Source organism: Pristiophorus japonicus, chromosome 6, assembly GCF_044704955.1.
Source record: "Pristiophorus japonicus isolate sPriJap1 chromosome 6, sPriJap1.hap1, whole genome shotgun sequence".
Classification (NCBI taxonomy): domain Eukaryota; kingdom Metazoa; phylum Chordata; class Chondrichthyes; family Pristiophoridae; genus Pristiophorus; species Pristiophorus japonicus.
Window position 1 is genome coordinate 51,516,912 of NC_091982.1, and position 27,949 is coordinate 51,544,860.

A 27,949-nucleotide genomic window follows, 5' to 3' on the forward strand; every position below is an offset into this window, starting at 1 on the left:
ACAATATGCCTCAACTGTATGTATGAGATGGAGCAGGGAAAAACCTTTCACAGAGCAGAATGATCCAAACATTTTGACAATGCTATCATTTTTAAAATGTTATTGATTCATGGATGTCGCTGGCAAGGCCGACATTTATTGCCCATCCCTAAATGCCCTTGAGAAGGTGGTGGTGAGCCACCTTCTTGAACCGCTGCAGTCCGTCAGGGGAAGGTACTCCAACAGTCATGGTAGCGGTTTGGTGAAACTGAGTGGCTTGCTGGGCCATTTCAGAGGGCAGTTAAGAGTCAACCACATCGCTGTGGGTCTGGAGTTACATCTATCGGGTACGGTAGCATAGCTGGACGAGTACTCGAGAGGCCTGGACTAATGATCCGTATACATGAGTTCAAATCCCACCACGGCAGCTGGGGAGTTCAAGCACTAACCACTTCTCTTGGGGCACTAAAGTCCGAGAGCGGGGTGGTAGCAGCAGAGCACTAAACAATTTCAAGCCGATTGGTAACGGCATTCTTTCATCATAGAGGCTGCTTCCCTCGCTTAAAGGGAGGGGCCGATGCTGCACAAGCCAGTTGTCAGCAGTTCTGTTTTGCCAGGCGACCTGCGTGACTTCCATTACAGTCCCAAACACTCTCACACAATGGGGGGCTGGGACATCTTGCACCAGTGAAACATGACATAAGAACATAAGAAATAGGAGCAGGAGAAGGCCATACGGCCCCTCGAGCCTGCTCCACCATTTAATACGATCATGGCTGATCTGATCATGGACCCAGCTCCATTTCCCTGCCCGTTTCCCATAACCCCTTATCGTTTAAGAAACTGTCTATTTCTGTCTTAAATTTATTCAATGTCCCAGCTTCCACAGCTTTCTGAGGCAGCGGATTCCACAGATCCACAACCCTCTGAGAGAAGAAATTTCTCCTCATCTCAGTTTTAAATGGGCAGCCCCTTATTCTAAGCTTATACCCGCTAGTTCTAGTCTCCCCTATCAGCGGTAACTGTGCGCAGGCACCAGACTGGTGCAAATAATAAAGATTGCGCTGGCTGAAAACCATTCCCTTTAATTACCGCTCCCCAAGCGGCCAGCCGAGTTTACAGCGTCTCCTCTTGCTGGCGTTGTCGGCGCGAGGCGATACAGCAGGGGGCGCGAGTCAATTTTACATCCGGGGCGATAATGGGCGCTGTGCACTTTATGGCGTCATGATCTGTGAGGCGCTAGAGGCCCCAACGCTACGAGTTAGTGCCGGCGCTAAACCACCCTGAAGTTCGCCCCTACCAGGCGCTAACGGGAGGTGCTAACCTACCGAATTTCTAGCCCAAAGTGGCTGCATCCAATGAATTACATTTGAAGCGCTGTTGTTACATCACCAAGCATGGCAGCCAATTTACACATAGCAAGATTCCACAAACAGCAAATGACAGGAAGTACCAATTAAACTGTTTTTCTGGCGTTGGTTGAGAGATGAGTGCCACCGGGGAGAATTCCCCTGCTTTTCTTCCAATAGTGCCATGGGATCTTTTCCATCCACCTGAGAAGGCAGACAGGGTGCCAATTTAATGTCTCATTCAAAAGATGGCACCTCTGACATTGCAGCAAAAGTATCAGCCCAAATTATGAGCACAGATCTTGGAACAGGGTGGGTAACAGTCAGCCTGCTATCAACACTACCGGTGACTCCCTCCACGTGATAAAATTATATATAAATAGTTTGTGATTCAAAATCAGTAACTGCTGCTTTTTAACAAGATAACAAGAAATACAGTAGAAATAGCAAGTAACCTTTGCTGAGCAAACTGAATCAAACAGGCAACTATGTATGAACTCAATTGAACTTATAGTACCCTCTAGCTGTAGACTAAGTCACTGCAACTCTCACACTTTTCAACAGTGCTAGTCGCAGGAAAGTTGTGATGTCTTCAAGGCACTGGCTTTTAATGAGTCCATCCTCCACCTGCCTTAGGCATAAAAAAAAACATACTGTCACACTCACTTTTCCCAACTCGCATTTGGAACCAATCAAAAACACCTACTGCTACCCCCTTACCTCACTGTCTCTCACAGACTTCTACTGTAAGCTCAGACTAACACCACAGAGATACACCAGTAACATGCCCACAACATACAGTATACTTAATGCATCTAACCTACTGCAGACCCGGTATCGACCGACGGCAAACTGAGACACTCACAACAGATACAGACCTCTACCGTATCCTCACAGTAAACATTGCCACAGGAGGCACACCAGCTAAATTAAAAGCTCGGCACCGGTGTACAGCACAGTGTATGACAATCTTTACAGTGACCTGCATTTATGTAGCGCCTTTAATGGAGTAAACCGCCCTAAGTCGCTTCACAGCAGCGTTACGGGACAAAACTTTGAATATTCACACCTTGCAGTTTGCTGTGTTGCCCCTTGAAGAGCAAGAGAAGGAGGGTTGCAAGGGATGAGACAGTTCCAAATCCACCTTGCTTTGTTTGGTGGCTTTGTGTGGCCAACGTACATAAAGCGCATGATAGAGACGGAGGCCAGCAATGTTGATGTTGTGTATCTGAATGGCTTGAAGTCAAAGGAAGAGATCTATCTACAAGTGTATGAAGAGACTCAAAGCAAGATCCGGAACTGTTCATAGAGTCTGTGGTGTACTGAAAACCTTTGAGAAGAACAAGTTCGAGTAGTTGAATGTCTCGGTGCTTGAAATATTTAGCCCCTAGAATGATATTAGGTTCATCTTTGGCAGCAATAGTTTTGTGTGTGTCTACATAGGTGGGCATGGCTATTGTTATTTCAGTTGTCAGTAATGGCAGTTTCTTGGTGCTTTGAGAACTTTGAAGTATAATACATTGACTTATTAACTTGGCCAGTTGTGTCTTTGCACCTGATACTCGTTCTGTACAGTCTGATGTTTGTAATGTCGCTGAATCATGAATTGTCACACTTTCTGGATGGTATAAATAATGAACGCAAAATTGTTTGGCTTCATTCCCTGATTTGCAGCTATGCGGAAGTCAGAGCAGAAAGACGACGGGAACTGGGCCTCGAGGAACCAGCCCCTGAAATCCTGGCTCCGTCAGCACTTAAGGTAGCGTTAACAGTATGTGAATCATAGAATCATTGGGCCTAAGTTTCCACATGATTTGCGCCTGATTTTTAGGAGCAACTGGTGGAGAACGGACTATCTTAGAAATCGTAATTCTCCACATTTTTTTTTCTGCAGTTCTAGTCAGGTAGAACAGTTCCACTTTGGAACAGAATTTTTTCTTCAAAAGGGGGCGTGTCCGGCCACTGACGCCTGATTTCAAAGTTTCCACAGTGAAAACTAACTTAGAATGGAGCAAGTGAAGATTTTTATAGAACTGAAAAAACCTGTTCTACACATTAAAAAAATCAGGCGCAGGTTACAAATTAGGCGTCCAGAACGAGGTGGGGAGGGGGGGGGAAGTGAAGTAATTAAATTCTACAATAAATCCTTATTTATACTTATACAAATATTATACAAATAAATCCAACCTGAATAAACATTTAGAAGCAAAGAAAAGATTAAATAAACCATCTTCCTACCTTTGTGAAAGTGCTTCAGGCAGGCCTTTCGGGACCGAAGGCTGAACGGGCCGGCCCGAGACTTCGGGCAGGGCCCGTCCCCAGCACCAGATTTACAGGTAGGTGGCGTTGGGTCGGGTCGGGTCGGGGAGGTTGGGTTCGGTTCGGTTCGGTTCGGGTCGGGGGGAGGGAGAGAGAGAGAGAGAGGGAGAGAGAGGGAGGGGTGGGGGGGAGGGGGAGGGAGGGAGAGAGAGGGAGGGGGGAGGGAGGGAGAGAGAGGGAGGGGGGGAGGGAGGGAGAGAGAGGGAGGGGGGAGGGAGGGAGAGAGAGGGAGGGGGAGAGAGGGGGAGAGAGGGGGGGGGAAGGGAGAGAGGGGGAGGTCAGGTCGGATCCAGTCCGGGAGCGGGGGTCGGGTCGGGTCCAGTCGGGGGGGGGCGGGGGAGCGGAAGCAGGAGCGCGGGTCGGGTCCAGTCGGAGGGGAGCGGGAGCGGGGGGGCGGGGTCGGGCCCGGTCGGGTCCAACCGGGGGGGGGGGGGGGGGTCGGGTCGGGTCGGGTCCAGTCGGGGGGGAGGCGGGGTCGGGTCGGGTCCAGTCGGGGGGGAGGAGCAGGTGTCTGGTCCGGTCCGGAGGCAGTGGGGGGGGGGGAGCGGGTGTCGGGTCTGGTCGTGGGGGGGAGCAGGAGCTGGCCGTGGGAGGAGCCTTATTCACGCAGCCCCAGTGAGGCCATTCGGCCAGGGCTAGGGGCTGCGTGCTTCGGGCGCCTGGAGCTACTGCACTTGCGTGCCCACTGTAGCGCGCATGTGCAGAGGTCCCGGCACTGTTTTCAGCGCAGGGACCTGGCTCCGCCCCCCCACAGCTCGTGCTGTGCTGCGCCGAGGGCCAGAGGACCTGCAGGTAGGTGGAGAATACGGAGGATTTTTTTATGCGCACTTTGTGGCGCGAAAAACGGGCGTCCAGGTCGGGACTGCGCCGTTCTAGGCCCGTGTGGAAACTTGGGCCCATAGAGTGGTTACTGCACAGAAGGAATCCGTTCGACCCGTCGAGCCCATGCCGACTCTCTGCAAGAGCACCTCAGCTAGTCCCACTCCCATGCCCTTTCCCCGTAACCTTGCACATTTTTTTCTTTCAGGTATTTATCCAATTTTCTTTTGAAAGCAGTGATTGAGTCTGCCTCCACCACCCTTTCAGGCCGTGCATTCCAGATCCTAACCACTCGCTGCATAAAAAAGTTTTTCCTCATGTCGCCTTTGGTTCTTCTGCCAATCACCTTAAGTCTGTGCCCTCTGCTTCTCGACCCTTCTGCCAATGGAAATAGTTTTCCCTATCTTCTCTGTCCCGACCCCTCATGATTTTGAACACCTCGATCAAATTTCCTCTCAACCTTTTCTGCTCTAAGGAGAACAACCCCAGCTTCTCCAGTTTATCCATGTAACTGAAGTCCCTCATCCCTGCAATCATTTTCATAAATCTTTTCTGCACCCTTTCTAAGGCCTTTCTAAGACTATCCTTCCTAAAGTGATTGATCAAATCGCCTTCATGTTCAAAGTTCACACTTCTTTATGCCCTGTAGTACATCGATGTCATAAACAAAATAAATATATAGTTGACTATATAGAGAGAGTAACTAAGGAGAAATTGTTTCCACTGGCAGGAAGGTCGGTAACCAGAGGACACAGATTTAAGATAATTGGTACAAAAATCCAGGGGGGAGATGAGGAGAGATTTTTTTTAACGCAGCGAGTTGTTGTGATCTGGAACGCGCTGCATGAAAGATTGGTGGAAGCAGATTCAATAATAAGTTTCAAATTAGAAGTGGATATATACTGAAAAGGCAAACGGAGAAAGAGCAGGGGAGTGGACTAATTGGATAGCTCTTTCAAAGAACCGGCACAGGCACGATGGGCCGAATGGCCTCCTCCCTGTGCTGTTTGATTCAATGATTCCACGACTCATCGAGAACTAGTGGGGGCTTCTTTGATAATGTCTCTGAGCCAAAAAACCTTGTCATCGGCACTTTGCTTCCCACTATTTCACAATATGGCACAGAAAGCTACATGTGTAAAACAATGTCAGCATTTGAAGGGACAGGTTACTGAAATCTGAATGTCGGGCTTGATTATCTGCAAATTCTAAGTATGCTTTTTAATGGGCCGTTGGCTCACTCTGTGCTTTGTGTTGTGGATTTGCTGTTTAATCGTGAATGCTCAGATTTGTATGAACAAGTGGCCTGGAAGTTCAATTGCCTGTTTTTACGGTGCCACTCTCTATCCCTTGTACCCAGGACAGATGCAGACTACCTTGCATCGTAGCTGATCAGTAGTTTTAACTAAGCGCTAGTTTTTTTTTAAATAAAAGAGTATGTGACAATTTTTACATTCTATTAAAATGTCGACCTACGTCAAAATGTTCTTGATTTTTCCGATTGCCACAGTTTTCATACAAAATCAGATGGCTGTTCATCTCTCTAACAATGAACCATCAGGTTTGCCCCATATCTAAACCAACTCTGTTAATCTTGCCACAAACTCCATGCCTTCACCACTGAATCCATTTCCCTCCCGGACCACTGACTCAGCATCCTGTTTAACGCTAAGGTACATCTCTGACCCCCATATACTCTCCATCACAAAACCACTTACTTCTACTGCTTGCTTGCCTCAGTCCATTCACTGCTGAAACCCTCATCCGCATCACTGTCACCTCCATGCTTAATTATCCCAATGCTCTCCCATCCTCTGTGCTCCATAATCTTCAGCTCAACCAAACTCTGTTGCCCATATCCTATCCCAAGTCCCACTCACTCTTGTCCATGCTAACCTACATTGGTTCCTGATCCCCCAAAGCCTCTAATTCAAACTTCTCATCTTTGTGTTTAAATCTCTTCATGACCTTGCCTCTCCCAATTTCTGTAACCTTCTCCAGCCCTATACCCCTCGCCCAAACTCTCTGTTCCTCCCACCTTGGATTCTTGTGCACCAATCTTTCCACCGTCCCACCACTGACAACCATGCCCTCAGCCGTCTAGCCCCAACGCTACGGAATTCCCTCGCTAAACCTCGCCACCTATCCACTTACCTATCATCCTTTAAGACCTTCCTTCAAACCTACCAAGCTTTCCGTCGCCCCTCGTAATATCGCCTCTTGTGGCTCAGCAGTCATTTTTATCTAGTTTTCAGAAATAGGAGCAGGAGTAGGCCATTCGGCCCCTCGAGTCTGCTCCGTCATTCAATGAGATCATGGCTGATCTTCTACCTTAACTCCACTTGCCTGCACTATCCCAATATCCCTTAACATCCAAAAATCTATCGATTTCTGTCTTGAATATACTCAACGACTGAGCCTCTGCAGCTCTCTGGGGCAGAGAATTCCAAAGATTCACCACCCTCTGAGTGAAGAAAATTTCTCCTCATCTCAGTCCTAAATGGCCGACCCCTTATTCTGAGACTGAGACCCATGGTTCTAGATTCCCCATCCTCCCCGCATCTACCCTGTCAAGCCCTGTAAGAATTTTGTATGTTTCAATGAGATCACCTCTCATTCTTCTAAACTCTAGGGAATATAGGCCTAATCTACTCAATCTCTCCTCATAGGACAATCCCCCCATCCCAGGGATCAGTCTGGTGAACCTTAATGTTCTATCTCTGTGAAGCATCTCGCAATGGATTTCTACATTAAAGGTGCTATATAACTAGGAGTCATTGTTGTAACCTTCTCAGTGATGTGTACATCATCGCTATTTATTGTTTAAATGTTCCTTTTCCTCCCACATTATAGACTCAAAACTGCAACATGGATAGCAGGCAATGTGAAAGTGCCCAGGACATTCCCATAGAGAGGCTCAGCAGCAGTCAACCATGTTCAGTGTCATCTCCAACTTCGCACAAATCTTCTCACACTGCCCTGTCAGACACTCCATGTAAGTGGAAAGTAAAGTGTGATGCTGTGCAACCTTCACACCAGAACATTATTGCTCACTTGTTTTCCATTATGATCCAACGGTGGAGTGTAATATAGAGAAGAAATATAGGGCTAGAGTTTCCAAACAACCCACCAGCGCCCGATTGCCGTCCAAAATACCACTAAGATTCCCCAAGTTATCGGCGGTGAAAAATTCCCCCCCGCCCCCCCCCCCCAAAAAAAGAAAAAAATCTACCCAGCGAAAATAATGGGCGTTGCACCCCGATCCTCGGTGAAAAAATGGAATCTTGGGCCGATTGAGCGGTTCTTAAAGAAAATGGCCAATAATTAATAAATTTACTAAAGATTTACACCGAAGCCACGGGTTTGGGCCTAGGGGGAGAAAAACACAAAAGATATTTTTTCAAAAGACAAAATAAAAAAAACATTAAAACATTCGCAGGTCCCTTTTCACTTAAATCATTACAAGTGAATTTAAACATAATTAGTAAAAAAAAACAATTGCCCAGAAATTCCTCTGGGGGTCATCCCGCGGGCAATTGCCTCCTCGCTGGATATTTTTTACGAATTTACCTGGTGGTCTAGGAGACACCTGATTTCCGATGGGGAGGCCTTCTCCTCCCGCGCTGCGAAGCGCGTTCCCGTCCGGAGGGTTCCCACGTAGAAGATGCAGCCATGTGTGACTGCTCTGCCAATCAGGTACAGTATTTCACAGGTCCATATTAATAGCACTGAGACTCGCGTATCTACGAGTTCTCAGTGCTAATAATGAGAACAAAAGCAATCACACAAAATAATAAAAAATAAAAAACAGACCACACATATTTAAAATTAATTGAAATTAAAGTTATTATGTCTTATAAAAATAAAATATTTTCCTGATTTTTGAGAGTTTTTTTAATTATGGTCAAAGCTAAACTTATCGTAGTGGGGAGGGTTTTTAACAATAAACTATGTGTTTTTAATTTTATTTTACAATTCTTTTTGTATGTTTTAAAACACTTGCGCCTGTAAAAGTAGGCTATGTGCCCGCTTTTTCAGGCGTAAGATTTTTGAAGACGTTTGCCGGGCAAGATATGCCAGCTTGACAGATCGGAAAAGCTGGTTTTCAGCGCATGTCCATTGGGCTGTTGCTTGTAGAAACTTCGTACGGGTCCGGGACATCGGAATTTCTGTCCCATTTACTTACCGTTTCTTGCAGGGCTACTCACCTACCGCCGAGCTTCGCTGGTTCTCCTGGGTGTTTTTTTTTAAAACTTACCTACGGGTCACTGCTGAGCCAAAAATCAGGCCATGGTGATTTGTGGACGGTGCCCGCCGGTGGTCCGCTCCCCAGTGGAACTTCAAAACCGCTGGCGGAACTCAGCTGGGAAATTTTTCCCCGACCCAGTTCTTGCCCAAAACGGCCAATACCGCCGAGAAACCGGGCAGTGAAGCAATGGAAATTCTAGCCCATGGGAACATAGGAATTGCTAGATGAAATAAGACGAGGGTCCATCTAGTTCACCTTCTGCCATCCTGGTAGTTGCATGTTTCAATGATAGTGGAGTTGTTGCCTAACCATAGCGATCAGTCTCTCTGACTTAGTCCACAACAGACCCAGACATGAGGGGAGGAAACCCCCAATGGTGGAGAGCTTTGGGAACCACAGGTCCAAACTCACCTGGTCCTTCCAATTATGCTACACTCACCACACGTCAGGTCTCAAACCACTCGTGTACTGTGTCCTAAAACAAACGATTAGATGATGATTGTTTTATAACTCAAGTAAGTACTTGCGAAATCAAAATACTGCACAAGGTATTGAAGTTCAGTTGGGGATTTATAATAACACACATGAAGTAATGTTTGGATTGGAATGTATTTCAGACCTACAGCACAGTGTAGATTTTTTTTAAATTTGGTTGCATATGTTGAAACATAGAAACATAGAGCCTGCACCGCCATTCAATGAGTTCATGGCTGAACATGCAACTTCAGTACCCCATTCCTGCTTTCTCGCCATACCCCTTGATCCCCCTAGTAATAAGGACGACATCTAACTCCTTTTTGAATATATTTAGTGAATTGGCCTCAACAACTTTCTGTGGTAGAGAATTCCACAGATTCACCACTCTCTGGGTGAAGAAGTTTCTCCTCATCTCGGTCCTAAATGGCTTACCCCTTATCCTTAGACTGTGACCCCTGGTTCTTGACTTCCCCAACATTGGGAACATTCTTCCTGCATCTAACCTGTCTAAACCCGTCAGAATTTTAAACGTTTCTATGAGATCCCCTCTCATTCTTCTGAACTCCAGTGAATACAAGCCCAGTTGATCCAGTCTTTCTTGATATGTCAGTCCCGCCATCCCGGGAATCAGTCTGATGAACCTTCGCTGCACTCCCTCAATAGCAAGAATGTCCTTCCTTAAGTTAGGAGACCAAAACTGTACACAATACTCCAGGTGTGGCCTCACCAAGGCCCTGTACAACTGTAGCAACACCTCCCTGCCCCTGTACTCAAATCCCCTCGCTATGAAGGCCAACATGCCATTTGCTTTCTTAACCGCCTGCTGTACCTGCATGCCAACCTTCAATGACTGATGTACCATGACACCCAAGTCTCGTTGCACCTCCCCTTTTCCTAATCTGTCACCATTCAGATAATAGTCTGTCTCTCTGTTTTTACCACCAAAGTGGATAACCTCACATTTATCCACATTATACTTCATCTGCCATGCATTTGCCCACTCACCTAACCTATCCAAGTCACTCTGCAGCCTCATAGCATCCTCCTCGCAGCTCACACTGCCACCTATCTTAGTGTCATCCGCAAATTTAGAGATACTACATTTAATCCCCTCGTCTAAATCATTAATGTACAATGTAAACAGCTGGGGCCCCAGCACAGAACCTTGCGGTATCCCACTAGTCACTGCCTGCCATTCTGAAAAGTACCCATTTACTCCTATTCTTTGCTTCCTGTCTGCCAACCAGTTCTCAATCCACGTCAGCACACTACCCCCAATCTCATGTGCTTTAACTTTGCACATTAATCTCTTGTGTGGGACCTTGTCGAAAGCCTTCTGAAAGTTCAAATACACCACATCAACTGGTGTAATAAATATTCATTATTTATTAGAAATTATTTATTATTCATTAGAATGGAGCAGTTGTCCAGGGAAAATTATGTCATAATGAATGATAAGGCTCTGTAACTAGCTCATTCCTGAGTAAGAATTAAATGTATATTTCTCACTGCTCAACGTAATATAAAATGCGGACACTGTTCAAATTCCACTAAAATGTATCAGCCCTGCTCCCACATAGACTAATTTTGACAGCCATACATAATGTCCTTTAAAGCAAATGCTTTATTTAATTTTCAATGTTGAACAGTATTCCCATTAAAATTGTCTGTATATATGCAATTTTGGGGATGGAGGTGCGGGGGGTGGGGGGCGTTCCTGGATTTTATTATTTAAAATATATCCGAATTTTCGCATCAGTTTCCTTTAGTGCATATTTTAAGCACTAGAGAAAGTCAGGGTGTATTTGAGTCAATGAATGCTTGATAATTCCAGCAACACAATCCAAAGTACGTACGGAGGCAAGCACGCCTTCCAGACACTCAGTGAACACGAGCTTGCAGGAGAAGTCAGAACAGAGACTGCAGCAAGTTAGCACTCAGGTGAGTTTCTGCAACTTCATCGTATTCAGCGCGATAAGCAGGGCCGAAAGCCTGGCTCAGGTACTCCGCTATCCGCGGATCGCAAAACAAAGCAGGAGAGCTTCAAATCTTTCAACCACCAAAAGCGAAGCTGGTCAGTAGCATGTTCCTCCAAGACTTTTCATCCTCCTCTCTGGGAGTTTACCGTTCCATTCGGGAGAAACTGCTTTAAAAGAAAAGAAAAGAAAAGAAAAGATTTGTATACGCCTTTCACAACCTCTGGACGTCCCAAAGTGCTTTGCAGCCAATGAGGTACTTTTTGAAATGTAGTCACTGTGGTCATGTCGGAAAACTTTACCCAGAGAGTGGTGAGAATGTAGAACTCGCTACCACATGGAACGGTTGAGGCAAACAGCATAGATGCATTTAAGGGGAAGCTACATAAGTACATCCATCATCATCATCATCATCATAGGCAGTCCCTCGGAATCGAGGAAGATTTGCTTCCACTCCCAAAGTGAGTTCTTTGATGGCTGAACAGTCCGATACGAGAGCCACAGACCCTGTTACAGGTGGGACAGACATTCGTCGGGGGAAGGGGTCAGTGGGGCTGGTTTGCCGCACGTTCCTTCTGCTGCCTGCGCTTGGCCTCTTCACGCTCTTTGCGTTGAGACTCAAAGAGCTCAATGCCTTCCCGGATGCACTTTCTCCACCTCGGGCGGTCTTCGGCCAGGGTCTCCCAGGTGTCAGTGGTGATGTCACACTTTACCAGGGAGGCTTTGAGGGTGTCCTTGTAAAGTTTCCGTTGCCCACCTTTGGCTCATTTACCATGAAGGAGCTCCCCATAAAGCATTTACTTAGGGAGTCTCGTATCTGGCATGTGTACTATGTGGCCTGCCCAGCGAAGCTGATCGTGTGTGGTCAGTGCTTCAATACTGGGGATGTTAGTCTGGACGAGGACACTGATGTTGGTGTGCCTGTACTCCCAGGGGATTTGCAGGATCTTGCGGAGACATCATTAATGATATATCTCCAGAGACTTGAGGTGCCTTCTAAACATCGTCCATGCCTAAGATCCATACAGGAGGGCGGGTATTACTACAGCCCTGTAGACCATGAGCTTGGTGGTAGATTTGAGGGCCTGGCCTAGTCACATGAGGGAGAAAGGAATAGATTAAGCTGATAGGGTTAGATGAAGAGGGATGGGCAGAGACTCATGTGAAGCATAAACACCATAATTTACCAGTTGGGCCAAATGGCCTGTTTCTGCGCTGTAAATTCTATGCAATTATTTTTTTTAAGAGTTTTTTTATTTATTAGTTGGATGTGGGCATCGCTGGCAAGGCCAGCATTTATTGCCCGTCCCTAATTTCCCGCCTTCTTGAACCGTTGTTCTTTGTAGCGGTTTGGTACAATTGAGTGGCTTGCTGGGCCATTTCAGAGGCCAGTTAAGAATCAACCACATTGCTGTGAGCCTGGAGTCACATTATAGACCAGACTGGGTGAGGACGGCCGATTTATTTAATTAACTGAATTTAAATTCTCCAGCTGGCGTGGTGTGATTTGAACTCCTGTCTCTGGATCATTAGTCCATGGCCTCTGGATTACCAGTTCAGTAACATAACTAGTATGCTACCGTACCCGATTGGGTTGAATGGTTTGCTTACAGCATCAGATGCACAGAAATGGGTAAACTATTGGTGATGAAGGACACGTTTTTGCATTCAGGCTAGTTTTGCTTAGTAAAGTACAGTTTGATTATAGACTCTGCTGTTTTATTTCACAGGTCTTGATGACAGTACAGCCATCATCTGATGCACACCAACTGCAGCCAATGCCTCCAGCCGCGATCTCCACTCAACAGCCTCCTGTGGTACATATTGGCTGCATTTGCCGTGCTGTCATTCACAATTATAAATCTATGAGTCACTTAGCAGCTAGATGCAACTGTATGATTCAGGAAACAAATGTTCTCGTGCGCGCGATAAACTTTGCCTGTATCCCTTCAGCCTTAACCTACTGCTTCCCACCTCACCAGCACTCACTCTAACTCCCAACTTCCCTCTGTGTCAGCTGTGGCTCAGTGGGTGGCCCTCTCGAGTCAGAAGGTCGTGGGTTCAAGCTCCCACTCCACAAAAATCTAGGCTGACACTCCAGTGAAATGCTGAGGGAGTGCCGCACCATCGTAGGTGCCATCTTTCAAATGAGAGGTTAAACCGAGACCCCCCCTGTCTGCCCTCCCGGGTGGATGTAAAAGATCCCATGGCACTATTTTGAAGAGCAGGGGATTTCTCCCCGGTGCCCTGGCCAATATTTATCCCGCAACCGACATCACTAAAACAGACTGGCCCTGAATTTGCGGCCCCTATGGGCAAGTTCTGGGTGAAATCCAGAACTTGTGATCTGTCAAGAATCCTCTCGACAGATCGCACGCATCCGGAAGTAAAGGCTCTTGTAGAAATTTTTCAGGTCGGAGGCATCCACCCGCAATTTCTAGGCCATTATCTGGACATTTTTCACATTGCTGTTTGTCGGACCTTGCAATTCCTACATTACAATAGTGACTGCACTTCAAAAGCACTTCACTGGCTGTAAAGCACTTCGGGGTGACATGAAAGGCGCTATATAAATGCAAGTCTTTCTTTCTCTCGCCGTCTGTCCGTCCACAACATGGCTTCCCCCGTAGACCTGTTCCACAGCTGCTGCTGTCTGTGCCTCTGCACCCTCAGGCCTGAGAGCTACAGGTTTCAGTGCAGTTGCTGCATAAAGGGCCTGGACCTGAACTGCCAGATCTGGTCGGAGCACCTCAAGCGATAACACCTTTCCATCTCTGCGGTCCAATCCTCAGGGATTTTCCTGGATTTTGAGGACCATCCCAGACTCCCCTTCTCAAGGAGAAGCTACCCCCCTCCAACCCTTTTCCTCTGCTGACCCAATCTTCACCTCGAACACCAAATATTAGGAGCTCATGGATTTCTTCTGCCTCTAAGATGGAGATGATCTGTTCAGCTGTCTCAGCTTCCTCCCCTGCTCTGATCTATTGCTCTGCAGCATCTCCCCTCAGCCTACATCAGGCTTATCTCTTCCCTGAGTCCCCCCCTCCTGTGCTCTCTCAAAAGCCTGAAGACCCAATTCCTGACCACACAACTTCAGTTTCCTGGCATAATGCTTGCTGACATTGCATAGGAACATAGGAACAGGAGTCGGCCATTCGAGCCTGTTCTGCCATTCAATGAGATCAGGGCTGATCTGCGACCTAACTTCAGATACCCCGCCTTTGGCCCACATTCATTAATACCTTTGGTTAACAAAAAGCTATCAATCTCAGATTTAAAATTAACAATTGATCTAGCATCAATTGCTGTTTGCGGAAGAGAGTTCCAAACTTCTACCGCCCTTTGTGTGTAAAAGTGTTTCCGAATTTCACTCCTGAAAGGTCTGGCTCTAATTTTTAAACTATGCCCCCTCGTCCTAGACTCCCCAACCAGCGGAAATAGTTTCTCTCTGTCTATCCTATCTGTTCCTCTTAATATCGAAAACTTCGATCAGATCATCCCTTACACCTTTCTAAATTCTAAGGAATACATCACTATTTTGTGTAATCTCTCCTCGTTATTTAACCCTTGGAGTGCGGGTATCATTCTGGTAAACCTACGCTGCACTCCCTCCGAGGCCAATATATCCTCCCGAAGGTGTGGTGCCCAGAACTGCTCACAGTGCTCCAGGTGTGGTCTAACCAGGGCTTTGCATAGCTGCAGCATAACTTCTACCCAATAGTTCCCTTTCCTCAATCCTCCAAATGCTCCATGATCTTACCATTAATAAGAGTTGCCACAACTTTACCCACAATGAATGTCAAACTCACTAGTCTGTAGTTTTATGGGTTACTTTTGCCACCTTTTTTGAAAAATAGAAGTACCATCTGCGTGTCTCCAGTCCCCAGGCATCTCTCCAGTGATTTCCGGAAGACTTGTGCCAGAGTTGCTGCAATTTCCTCACTTTGTTTCTTCAGGATTCTCAGATGCATCTTATCTGGCTCCTGAGATTTATTTACCATGGATTTACGCAGCTATTTGGCACAATGTGAATAGTGTTACAATTTGTGTCTGCAACACCCTCTGGTTCCCTTTCCAGATCAAATAAGTTACCTGTCTCATCCTTGGTAAAAACGGAGATAGAAAACTCATTGAGTGCTTCGGCAGCCTGTGTAGCATTAGTTGTCCTGGTCTCATCCCATCCCACTTTCAGTGACCCCACTCCATCCCTCCTTTTCCTTTTTCTCTCAATATAACTAAACACTTTACAAATATATGATCAGATGAAAATGCCAGATAGGAAAAGACCAACTGGTTCATTTAGCATGTCCCATACAGCTGCGACGTCCCATGCATCATGATACAGATACTCCCTACCCACCATGTGATCTCCCGGGAGAGGTGAGAAGAGAGATTCAAAATCCAGGCCAGTTATGGGGGCGAAAATGGAAAATTCCTCGCTGACCTCTTTTTTAAAAAAAAAAGAACTAGTTGGTTTATTAATGAAGGTTTAACAATCGCACTACACATTGCCAGTTCATCCACTAGGCTCACAACTGCACACCTCATTGTGGATGACCTAGACTCAACTGACTGGGGCTTTATTGAGTCTTGTGAACATCACATGACTGGCTATGCCTTTCATAAAGCAATAGCTCTACAATTATTTTGGTTGAAACTATAAATCAAGTGCCCCCTAAAACCGACAAATTAACAAATTCAACTTTTAATATTATGTAATCAAATTAAAATTTGGTTGCTGGGAGTTATGATGCACTCCAGTCCCTTCGGTGCCCACCTCTCTAGGTGATTGCAACTAGCCGAGACTTATATTACAGGATACCTACCTCTAGTAGGAGGTGATCTCCGCCCCAGGCAGAAACAGGTCCAGCTCTCTTTCGAAAGAATTCAGTGTTTGTTCACATGATCAGGCAACCTATTCCACAGGTCCACAATTCTCTGGGAGAAAAACCTCCGACCTAGTTCAGGCCTTATGCACCTTGTAAACGTGACCCCTGGTCCTCCCTAACCACCAGTTGAAAGAATTTGTCTTCGTTTAATATCTCCCTAAACATTTCATATACTGTTATACCACAGTATAATTTCAAGATCTCAATATTTCTATAACGCTTAAATACTTAGCTTTATTAAAGACCCTCCGTGAATTCATTCCCCAGACTCTATCTAACCCTGTGCTTTCTGCACGATTGGTGTTGACTGGTGCTCGGTGATTGGTTGAATCTGACTCTCCATGTTCTCAGTCCTACTGGCTGCTATTGGCCAGTTCTATTATCCAGCTTTTCTTTGCACTTGAAGGAAAGTGATTTAAATAGAGAGCACAACAATTCTATTCGAGCATTCGCTGGTTTGTGATTGACAACATGAGTTTCTTTCGGATATTTGTTCCGCTGATGCTTGTGTTTCTGCTGCAGCCCATGTACCCGTGTCCTGCACAGCTGGGTGTAATGCACCAGCTGAAGGAACAGTTGGAGGAGAGGACCCGGATCCTGCAGGCAAACATAAAGACACAACAGGAGGAGCTTCATCATATTAAGGAACAACTCCAGCTCGTGCACGATTCCAATCTCCAGGTATGATTCTGATGGACATTATGTTCCATTGCCAATTTGCCTGATGTCTCCTTGAAGAGGGTTTGGATCTTCTAACTGGTCCCTGACGACTCTAAATTCTGCAGTACTGTTAGTCGAACACAAGGCACTCTTCTGCAGAGTAGGATAAACCCCTGTGCCAATATTTCCTTCTCCTCTATACCACCGAGATGAGATATTTCTCCAACCCAAGGTCCTTCATGTACCTAAGAAGTTAACAAAACTCATCCGTTAAGGAGAGCAACGCTTCTACACACCCTTCAGGTTGGCCTTTGCTCAGATCGATATTGTCAAGCCTTACATCAGTCGAGCCTTCTACAGTTTTTAAAATATAGTCCTGCTTCAGACTGATTTTTTTTAAGCTTCGCAGTCTATTTTTTATTATTGACGGTACGTTTAATGAAAAGCATTTTGCCAATAGTGCACAGCATTTCATTCCAGCAAGACCCGGTATCTGAACTTCTGCCAGCTCTTTGCCAATGCCTTGAAGTGGGCACGAACAGGTGCATGAGATGATGTGGAAAGACTTGTCATCTAATTTACTCCTTAACCTCTGATGTGTGTCTCCTCTGACACACCATAGCGGCCAGAGAGTAAATTCGATGACTAGTCTTGTTTAGATTGGGTGCTCACTGTCAGGGGAAGAATGGGAGCACCATCCACATTCACCAGTGCTGCAATCTAGTGCACCCACAAACTCCAATACCAGGTTATCTATTTAGAAACTTACATTCCCTGCTGAGAAAACTTATTTCATCTTTATATGCTAATCAGGTGGACTTAAAAGATGCCATGACACTATTTCAAAGAAGAGTAGGGGAGTCATCCCCGGTGTCCTAGCCAATATTTATTTCTCAATCAACATAACAAAAAAAAACAGATTATCTGGTCATTATCACATTGCTGTTTGTGGGAGTTTGCTGTGCGTAAATTGGCTGCCACGTTTCCTACATTCATCATCGTAGGCAGTCCCTCGAAATCAAGGAAGACTTGCTTCCACTCTAACAGTGAGTTCTCAGGTGACTGAACAGTCCAGTATGGGAATTACAGTCTCTGTCACAGGTGGGACAGACAGTGGTTGGAGGAAAGGGTGGGTGGGGAGTCTGCTTTGCCGCATGCTCCTTCCGCTGTCTGCGTTTATTTTCTGCATGTTCTCAGCAACGAGACTCGAGGTGCTCAGTGAGGTGCACAACAGTGACTTCAAAAGTACTTCATTGGCTGTAAAGCGCTTTGAGACATCCGGTGGTTGCAAAAGGCGCTATTATAAATGCAAGCCTTTCTTTCTTTCTTCCTTCTTTTGGCTTCATTCCCTGCTATGCATGGGATTACAATTTGGTTCTGAAATTACGTTGTGGGATATTAGCATATAAATGCTTAATGTTATTATCTGAAATTCCTCTCTCCACTATTTTAGCAGAGGCATTAATCAGATTAATAAAATACCCCGGACTTCAGTACACTCCAGAATAGCGGAGAGAGGAGTTTCAGACATACGCTGTCCTTTAATGGCCTCTTTTTAAGAAATTGGCATCATTCTGTGCTAACACAAATAAATCGGGGTACATTCCAGGGAAACAATTCTCGATAAATGTTAATGCATTTTGTTTGTGTGTTCATAGATGCTGCTTCAACAACCCATCTCACTTGGATTTAATGCAATGGAGCATCAAGGGCAGCAGCAGCAGCAGCAGCAGCAGCAGCAACCAGGAATTATCATGCAAAACCCATGCCTGTCCAACAAACAAATGCAAGCTTTTGTGGACTCTGAATTATGTGGCCAGCAATTGTCTCCATCCCAACATCTCCTCAGGCAGCCAAGTGTGAAATCAGTGCCGGTAATGCCTTCCCTACACATTACATAAGAACATAAGAATTAGGAGCAGGAGGAGGCCATTCGGCCCCTTGAGCCTGTTCCACCATTCAGTAAGATCATGGCTGATCTTCTACCTCAACGCCACTTTCCCTCACTATCCCCATATCCCTTGATTCCCTTAATATTCAAAAATCTATCGATCTCTGTCTTGAATATACTAAATGATTGAGCCTCCACAGCCCTCTGGGGTAGAGAATTCCAAAGATTCGCCATCCTCACTTTCACAATGGTTAAATATTGGATGTAACCTTTGAGGGGGCCCTTAGCACATGACTATCTAGCTATTCTTCTGGCCAATAGATTTCTGAATAATACTATAACTAGTTAATCTCCTGTGGTATTGCACATGGATTCAAGACCAGGTGTAGCCATCAATTGAAGCAGGGACAGAGGGCGGGAGATAATTGGACCAGGATGTGCAGACAGAATTCACTACCCTTTTTTTACATTTATACAATCTGCCGTTATTTTTAAATATTTTCATATGATGTTCCTAAGCCTTTGTTTAGAATGGAAACTTGTTCCACTGTGATTACATTCACCTGCCAATAGTGATGCTGCAACACCTCCGCTGGCAGGACAGTGTAATTACAGCGTGACAGCTTTAGCTGAGAGGCTTCTTTTGTAAATGTGGACAAAAGAATTAAGCAATTTGGAATGCCCTGAAGTCATGAAAGGCACTTTATCAATGCAAGTCCTTTCTGTCATAATGAAAAGACTTGACAGGAGGTTTACGCAGATGTAAGATTTTGATATATTATATAGATATAGATTGTTACAAGCCCAAGTTAATCAGATGTTCTACTTTCAGAAGAAAATATTTTCTAGTCACTTCAGAATGACCTGGGGTTAGTTTGTATTATTACATTATTGTAGAACATAATTCAGTAAAATGTACAGTGATTTATTTATTGGGACGATGCAGACAGCTGAACAGTGAAATATTGGCCCTGAATTTGCGGTTGGTATGACCAGGTACTCACAGAGTACACCGTCGTGCCGCCTTTGAAATTGACTGCAAGTTGGGGATTTCCGCATATGCTTGCATGCGCTAAATCTCATACTTGCAATCTGTCAGGTTACAAATAGACAGATGATCCGCTGCGACTTTCAAGTCCTCATTCAAATGATGTGCTGGTGAAAAGTTGGGCTAATCGCCTATCTCCTGCACATTAATTACCCTGACATTTTTCCAGACGGTGAAAACAGGCACAAGAGCCTGTCGCATGGCGTTAGGAGAAGCGGGGAATGAGAAAATTGTATTAATTTTGAGCTAGGTTTATGCTACAGCCTGCAAAAAGCATCCTATTCAAGGTTTCTGGTTCCTATCCAGAGGCCAGAAACATTTAACTATCTGCTAAAGTACACTAAAGATGTAAGAAATACTTCAATATCTTTGCATTTTAGGTTAAATTGCAAATCAAAATAACCAATTTACTGTGCTAGGTAAAACTTCAGACTTGCTCATCTTGGACTGGAGGAAGGTATACATAGGTGTTCCCCAGGGGTCAGTATTAGGACCACTGCTTTTCTTAATATATATTAATCACTTTGAGTTGATTGTACAGGACACAATTTCAAAATTTGCAGATGACACAAAACTTGGAAGTATAGGTTGTACCTCCCCAGTCTAGGACTCTTTGGTCCGGCAACATCCCTGGTCCAGCATCATTCCCTGGAGGGGGGTCACAACCCGCACTGTGTCCTGGGCCTGGCTGCCCCTCTTCTCCCCGCTGCTCCCTCCTTGGTCGGGTCGGCGCGAAGAGGGAATGAGAAGCATGGTGGCTGACCGAGGCGGCGAAGCTGGGCCTGAGAAATGCTGTGCAGTAGGCTTCTGCGCAGCGCATACGCAGAACGCAGCCGGGTTGTTGTCAGCAGTACCTGGTAAGTCCAGGGTACTGCTGACAACACGAGGGTCGGCGTGACCTCCCGCGGTCCGGGAAATTCTCTGGTCCGGCAACGGTCAGGTCCCAAGGGTGCCGGATTGGAGAGGTACAACTGTACAGTGAACAGTGAGGAGGATAGTGACAGACCTCAAGAAAACATAGACAGGCTGGTGGAATGGGCGGACACGTGGCAGATGAAATTTAACGCAGAAAAGTTCGAAGTGATACATTTTGGTAGGAAGAATGAGGAGAGGCAATATAAACTAAAGGGCACAATTCTAAAGGGGGTGGATGAACAGAGAGACCTGGGGGTATGTGTGCACAAATCATTGAAGTTGGCAGGGCAGGTTGAGAAAGCGGTTAAAAAAAAGCATACGGGATTCCTGGGCTTCATAAATAAAGGTATTCCCTTATCTCGGGAGCCTTCTATCAACAAGAGCAGGCATTGACGACAAGATCCAACACCGCCTCCAGTGCGCCAGTGCAGCCTTCGGCCGCCTGAAGAAAAGAGTGTTTGAAGACCAGGTCCTCAAAACTGTCACCAAGCTCATGGTCTACAGGGCTATAGTAATACCCGCCCTCCTGTATGGCTCAGAAACATGGACCATGTACAGTAGACACCTCAAGTCGCTAGAGAAATACCACGAACGATGTCTCCGCAAGATCCTACAAATCTACAAATCCCTTGGGAGGATAGATGCACCAACGTTAGCGTCCTTGACCAAGCCAACATCCCCAGCATTGAAGCACTGACCACAATTGATCAGCTCCGCTGGGCAGCCCACATAGTTCGCTTGCCAGACACGAGACTCCCAGAGCTCCTTCACAGCAAACGAGCCAAAGGTGAGCAGCAGAAACATTACAAGGACACCCTCAAAGCCTCCTTGATAAAGTGCAACATTCCCACTGACACCTGGGAGTCCCTGGCCAAAGACTGCCCTAGGTGGAGGAAGTGCATCTGGGAGGGCGCTGAGCACCTCGAGTCTCATTGGCGAGAACATGCAGAAATCAAGCGCAAGCAGCGGAAAGTGTGTACGGCAAATCTGTCCCACCCACCCCTTCCCTCAACGACTATTTGTCCCACCTGTGACAGAGACTGTGGTTCTTGTATTGGACTGTTCAGCCACGTAAGAACTCATGTTAAGAGTGGAAACAAGTCTTCCTCGATTCCGAGGGACTGCCTCTGATGAAATAAAGCCGTAGGCCCAGAAATTCATTATCGCCTGTTTGGGGGCAGTAACATCCGGGAAGCGGGAAATTTTACGCCAGGCGCGGACATCCCGCCCAGCTCGCTAAATTTGGGTTACCGGCGGGAAGGAAGTGGATCGCTAAAGCACAGGGCCGCACAGCGCTGCCACGTACGAGAGGCTCTTGCCTCAATTAAAGCGAAGGGCACAAGCTGCATACTCTGGCAAAGAAGAACCCACCTACCTGGGCCACCGGGGGAGCGGGGCCGCCGCACAATCAGCCCAGCACTCGAGCAGAACGCTGGGCTGAGCAATCGCGGCACCGACCCCACCAACAAACCACGACCGGAGCGGCAACGAAAAGGACAGATTTTTTTCACAACAGCCAGCCACCTCCCCTTTAATTTTGGCCCCGGTAGCAGCTGTCCGCCTGGTTCGTGTCCCGTGAAGCTGTTACTGTTATCGCCCCGCGCTGCTTCAGGGGCCGGAGCACTAATGGGGCGATGCGGACGTCGATGACGTCATGATCTCTGGGCACTGGAGATTGGGGCGCAACACCGTAATGCCACTGATAAACTCCCACCGAATTTAGCGGGAGTCGTCAGCAGCGCTGCACCCGGCCTGAACTCATTTACGGCCCATTAGTGCCCGGCACTAAGGGTGGGTGCAAATACACCCAATTTCTCCCCCCTAGTGTACAAAAGCAGGGAAGTTATGATGAACCTATAAAAAAAAACACTGGTTCAGCCTCAAATGGAGCTTGTGTCCAATTCTGGGCAGTATGGAAGGATGAGAAGGCCTTAGAGAGGGTGCAGAAAAGATTTACAAAAATGTTTCCAGAGATGAGGGACTTCAGTTACATGGATGGACTGAAGAAGCTGGGGTTGTTCTCCTTAGAGCAGAGAAGTTTGAAAGGAGATTTGATGGAAGTGTTCAAAATCATGAGGGGTCTGGACAGAGTAGATAGAGAGAAACTGTTCCCATTGGCGGTAGGATCGAGAACCAGAGGACACAGATTGACAGAAGAAACAAAGGCGACATGAGTACAAACTGATTTACTCAGCGATTGGTTAGGATCTGGATGCACGGCCTGAAAGGGTGGTGGAGGCAGATTCAATTCTGGCTTTCAAAAGGGAATTGGATAAGTACCTGAAAGAAAAAAAATTGCAGTGCGGAGGAGTGGGACTGGCTGAGGTGCTCTTGCAGAGAGCTGGCACAGGGTCGGTGGGCCGAAGGGCCTCCTTCTGTGCTGTAACCATTCTATGATTCTATGAGTCCTTTTTATTTAAAATTAACTTTTTAAAAATTGTCAGCAATTAACAAAACACATATAATTTATGCTTACTAATCACATTCACTTCCTTTGTGATTCACAATGCACATTATTAAATCAAAATATGAATGTTTAATATCATACAGAAAGTCCTGCACACCCACAAACTAAGGAACAGGTCTTCACTAATCAATTAGAGACAGTGGGGGCAATTTGAAGGACTTTCTGCAGAGCTTAATGCTGTCCCATCGGAGATGTCTATGTTTCCTGATTGGCTAAGAGTCAGGAAGTGAAAGGAGCACTGCCCCACGTGATCCCAGGTACGCTTACAGAGCGCCCTTGAGATCTGTGGGCCACTGCGCTGCGCACAACTCTGCAGCGTTTCAAAACAACTTCTCGAAGAGGGGTTCGCACGAGGTCGGTGCGGATTCCATTCCAAGGTCGGGGGGTACTCCTTAGCTACACCACCCACCGCAAATTCAGGGCCATTATATTTAATATCACCTTCTACAGCCAATACTGCCAGTCATGACAATAAGATATATGATAATCAAATGCAATCCAAGCCTCTGATTGATTGGTCAAAGCCATTAATTCCGAGTGAAGCTGTTTGGAATAAAAAATACATTCTAATTTCTTAGAATTCCAGGAATGGAATGTAAAACATTAGTTAAGTTGTCAGCTGTGATGAATAAAAATGTTTATATTAAAATATATAAAAATTACTTATTAAGGGTTTTAGTGAATGTGAGCTGGTTATATACAGGAACAGCTATTCCCTCCCTTCTTTGTTACATAAGTCTAAAAAGTGGTGTTCATGGTATTATCATATAGCTGCTTAATTCGTGCACAGGACACTCCTTTGATATGTTAACAGAGATGTTAAATGGTTTATTTTGAAGCTGTTAATAAACTTTATTCAAGTATCTGACAGAGGAATATCATATACTTGCATTAAATACTTGCGCACGAACATCGCTGTCAAATTTTGATCTTTTCTTCTTCAAGGAAAGGATATTGGGATTGGGCTGTGTTCAATTGTTGTGTCTTGAAACAAAGTGAATTTGCACGGATTTCAGAAAGGGGAAAGCCATTGAAGATGTGTATTGAAAGCAGATGGGCCTGTTTGTGAATTGTCACAGCTCACAGTCTGATTCAGATTAATACAGGAAGGCTCAATTGTCTCCGCCTGGGCCCATTAGTCATGGTGGCCCTCAATCATTTTGAAAACAGCGGAAGATATGAAATAAAGCAACTTAATGATTTGCATCTGGCTTCATCTCATCAAATGTTTCTCCTGGAGAGACGCACTGGAGGCACACCCAAAAGACGTGATATCTACTTCCTATCACAAGGGGGCACTATTGTTGCAGTCCCTAGATTATACGATCATATAGTTAACTATTGGGTAGTAAGGATACACCCCTGAACGTAGGATGCTCAGACCACTTGCAGGAGTAATCATCATCATCATAGGCAATCCCTTGAAATCGAGGAAGACTTGCTTCCACTCTCAAAGTGAGTTCTCAGGTGACTGAACAGTCCAATACGGAAATTACAGTCTCTGTCACAGGTGGGACAGACAGTGGTTGAAGGAAAGGGTGGGTGGGGAGCCTGGTTTGCCGCACGCTCCTTCCACTGCCTGCGCTTGGTTTCTGCATGCTCTCGGCGACGAGACTTGAGGTGCTCAGCGCCCTCCCGGATACTCTTCCTCCACTTAGGGGGGTCTTTGATGAGCGATGAGTAATCATCATCAGGAGTAACCAGCATTACTGTACCCAATAGAATATCTAAGGCAAGCCTTAGGCTTGTCGTAGTCATGAACAGTACTTTCTGGGCTATTGTTTAAATTTCTTTAGCTTGACGTCAATCGCTCCAGCATAGAATCTACTGGGGAATCATTTGCCAGACTTCACAAGAAGGTAGAAGAGATGCCCATGCAGAGCAAGTCACATTGATTCAATCTGCACCAATGCATCAACCTTTCTTCCTTCCACTTGGCTCAGTGTTTCATCACCACTTTAACATTGGACCAAAGGACTATGCTAAGATTATTAACTCATATTTCAGGGGCTAGCAGAAGAGGCTTGAATTGAAACCAAGGCCTTACTCAGTGCTTTAATGTGATATGTCAACAGCTTTCATAAATAAAAGATATTGGTCCTGATTTTGCGGTGGTAATGACGGAAAAATGTTTGCCGTCATTACCCCTCTGAAACCGACGATAACGTCAGGATTTAACGCATGTGCAAATAAATGCAGCAATCCTGAAATTACAGTCAATCAATCCCTGCTCCACCACAGGCTGCTCCATGGAACTCCCCATCGCTGGCAATCAGTGAAATCAGTTGAGCTGATGAAAACGTCCTCTTTTCTGCTTTAATATCGCTGCTATACATCCCATAAAAAGTTTGTTTATGACATTTCAGCTTCTACCTTAACCCCGTGTAAATTCGCCAATCTTTATTTTGCTCTCTGTAAAAAGTGAAATAATCAGTGCTTTTTGTTTCCTGGTTTGCTGTCTATGAGAATTCTTTTATGTGTTGGCTGTTTAGACAGCTTGATGACATCACTGCTATGTGCTAGGGATCCCCTTTTGACAGCGCTATAATCAAATTAAGGTCGGAAAAGCTAAGATCGCTAGATCTTTGTGAGCAGCTTTCTTTCAGGTCAGCGGCAATCGCCATCGCTTCAGTGCTGATCGGAAATTCCAGGCCAATAAAGGTTTTTTTTCCACTGAGTAAACATATTTCATCTGGTTGTAGAATAAGACTTCTACAGCCCATTCAGCCACAGATTTGGGTCTTATCCCCTGCTATTTTCCTTAAACTTATATCCTGTAATGACTGATTGCAGCGTGGAATGTTAAGATTCTACCATAACAATGGGAAACGTATTGTACAAGGGTTAACTGATTGTTCACTTTCTGCAGGTCCAACAGCAATTCTTGAAAGGAGATCAACTTCAACGAGCCAGCTTGCAAATCCAATCCCATAACAATCTGGTTGCACCGCTCTTCAGTAATCCCATGATGTTTACCCAGACTCCAACAGTGACCTTCCCTGTTCCACTGCCCTCTGATGTCAGTCAGAGCCACTCGACTGCAGGATATGGGCATAACCGACAACTAAGGTACAATTAATGTAGCAAATTGTGCTGTCTGAAAACCAAAGACTTGAATTTATAAAGCGCCTTCCACCAGATGTCCCAAAGTGCTTTATAGCCAATGAAGTACTTTTTTGAAGTGCAGTCACTGCTATAATGTAGGAAACATGGCAGCTAATTAGCGCACAGCAAGCTCCCACATACAGCAACATGATAACGACCAGATAATCTGTTTTAGTGATGTTGATTGGGGATAAATATTGGCCAAGGCACAGGGATGACTCCCCTGCTCTTCTTCAAAATAATGCCATGGGATCTTTTATATCCACCCGAGAGGGCAGACAGGGCCTCGGTTTAACGTCTCATTTGAAAGCTTGTACCTCCAACAGTGCAGCACTCCCTCAGCAATGCACTGGAGTTTCAGCCTAGATTTTTGTGCTCAAGCCACTGGTGTGGGACTTGAACCCACAATTTCTGATCAGAGACGAGGGAGCCACAGCAAGACCAATTACCTGGGTCACCCAAAATGGTAAAATGCAGCACAACCCAAAGTTGATCAGTAAATTTTCAGATGTTAGTTGCCATTACTTTGAATGGATGCTAATAATCTTGACATCTGTCCACAGTTGCCAAGTAAAAAACTATCATCTCCATTTCACAGATTCTCCTCTGTTTAACTAGTGCATCAGCATTAAAGAACAGGGTGTGTAAATAAATAAATAAAACTAAGATGGGGCCTACCCTTTTTTTTCATGTAATTTATTCCCAGTGATGTTTACATTATTTAGATTATTCAGCTAATAAACCAAGGGCAAACTAAGGACATCACTTACTGGTATTCTGTGCTGTTTCTAACCATGATCCACAGTATCTCACGCCAGCTCCATTTAGAAATAGATGGCACACTTTGAGAGTTGTTATATGTACATAAATGTGTCTCAAGCAGCAGATGGTCTGGATCTTATTATAGAAACATAGAAAATAGGTGTAGGAGTAGGCCATTCGGCCCTTCGAGCTTGCACCGCCATTCAATAAGATCATAGCTGATCATCCACCTCAGTACCCCTTTCCTGCTTTCTCTCCATACCCCTTGATCCCTTGAGCCGTAAGGGCCATATCTAACTCCCTCTTGAATATATCCAATGAACTGTCATCAACAACTCTCTGCGGTAGGGAATTCCACAGGTTAACAACTCTCTGAGTGAAGAAGTTTCTCCTCATCTCAGTCCTAAATGGCTTACCCCTTATCCTTAGACTATGTCCCCTGGTTCTGGACTTCCCCAACATCAGGAACATTCTTCCTGCAGCTAACCTGTCCAGTCCCATCAGAATTTTATATGTTTCTACGAGATCCCCACGCATCCTTCTAAACTCCAGTGAATACAAGCCCAGTCGATCCAGTCTCTCCTCATATGTCAGTCCAGCCATCCCGGGAATCAGTCTGGTGAACCTTCGCTGCACTCCCTCAATAGCAAGAACGTCCTTCCTCATATTAGGAGACCAAAACTGAACACAATATTCCAGGTGAGGCCTCACCAAGGCCCTGTACAACTGCAGTAAGACCTCTCTGCTTCTATACTCCAATCCCCTAGCTATGCAGGCCAACATACCATTTGCCTTCTTCACCGCCTGCTGTACCTGCATGCCAACTTTCAATGACTGATGTACCAAGACACCCAGGTCTTGTTGCACCTCCCCTTTTCCTAATCTGCCGCCATTCAGATAATATTCTGCCTTTGTGTTTTTGCCCCCAAAGTGGATAACCTCACATTTATCCACATTATACTACATCTGCCATGCATTTGCCCATTCACCTAACCTGTCCAAGTCACTCTGCAGCCTCCTCACAGCTCACACCGCCACCCAATT

At 45.7% G+C, this 27,949-nt stretch overlaps 1 protein-coding gene and 1 long non-coding RNA gene across 2 annotated transcripts in view; one reads left to right on the plus strand and one right to left on the minus strand.

Annotated features, from left to right (window-relative positions):
* Window positions 1–27,949, plus strand: part of npas2 (neuronal PAS domain protein 2) — a 104,110-nt gene that overhangs the window by 54,287 nt on the left and 21,874 nt on the right. Inside the window, exons 11-18 of the mRNA XM_070882060.1 lie at window positions 3,003–3,087; window positions 7,320–7,461; window positions 11,027–11,133; window positions 12,899–12,982; window positions 13,851–13,856; window positions 16,580–16,738; window positions 18,376–18,591; window positions 25,908–26,107. Of these exons, the coding sequence (XP_070738161.1) occupies window positions 3,003–3,087; window positions 7,320–7,461; window positions 11,027–11,133; window positions 12,899–12,982; window positions 13,851–13,856; window positions 16,580–16,738; window positions 18,376–18,591; window positions 25,908–26,107 (999 nt within the window). The remainder of the gene's footprint in view (window positions 1–3,002; window positions 3,088–7,319; window positions 7,462–11,026; window positions 11,134–12,898; window positions 12,983–13,850; window positions 13,857–16,579; window positions 16,739–18,375; window positions 18,592–25,907; window positions 26,108–27,949) is intronic.
* Window positions 1–27,949, minus strand: part of LOC139265147 (uncharacterized) — a 75,802-nt gene that overhangs the window by 39,761 nt on the left and 8,092 nt on the right. The gene's annotated exons all lie outside the window — the stretch shown is intronic.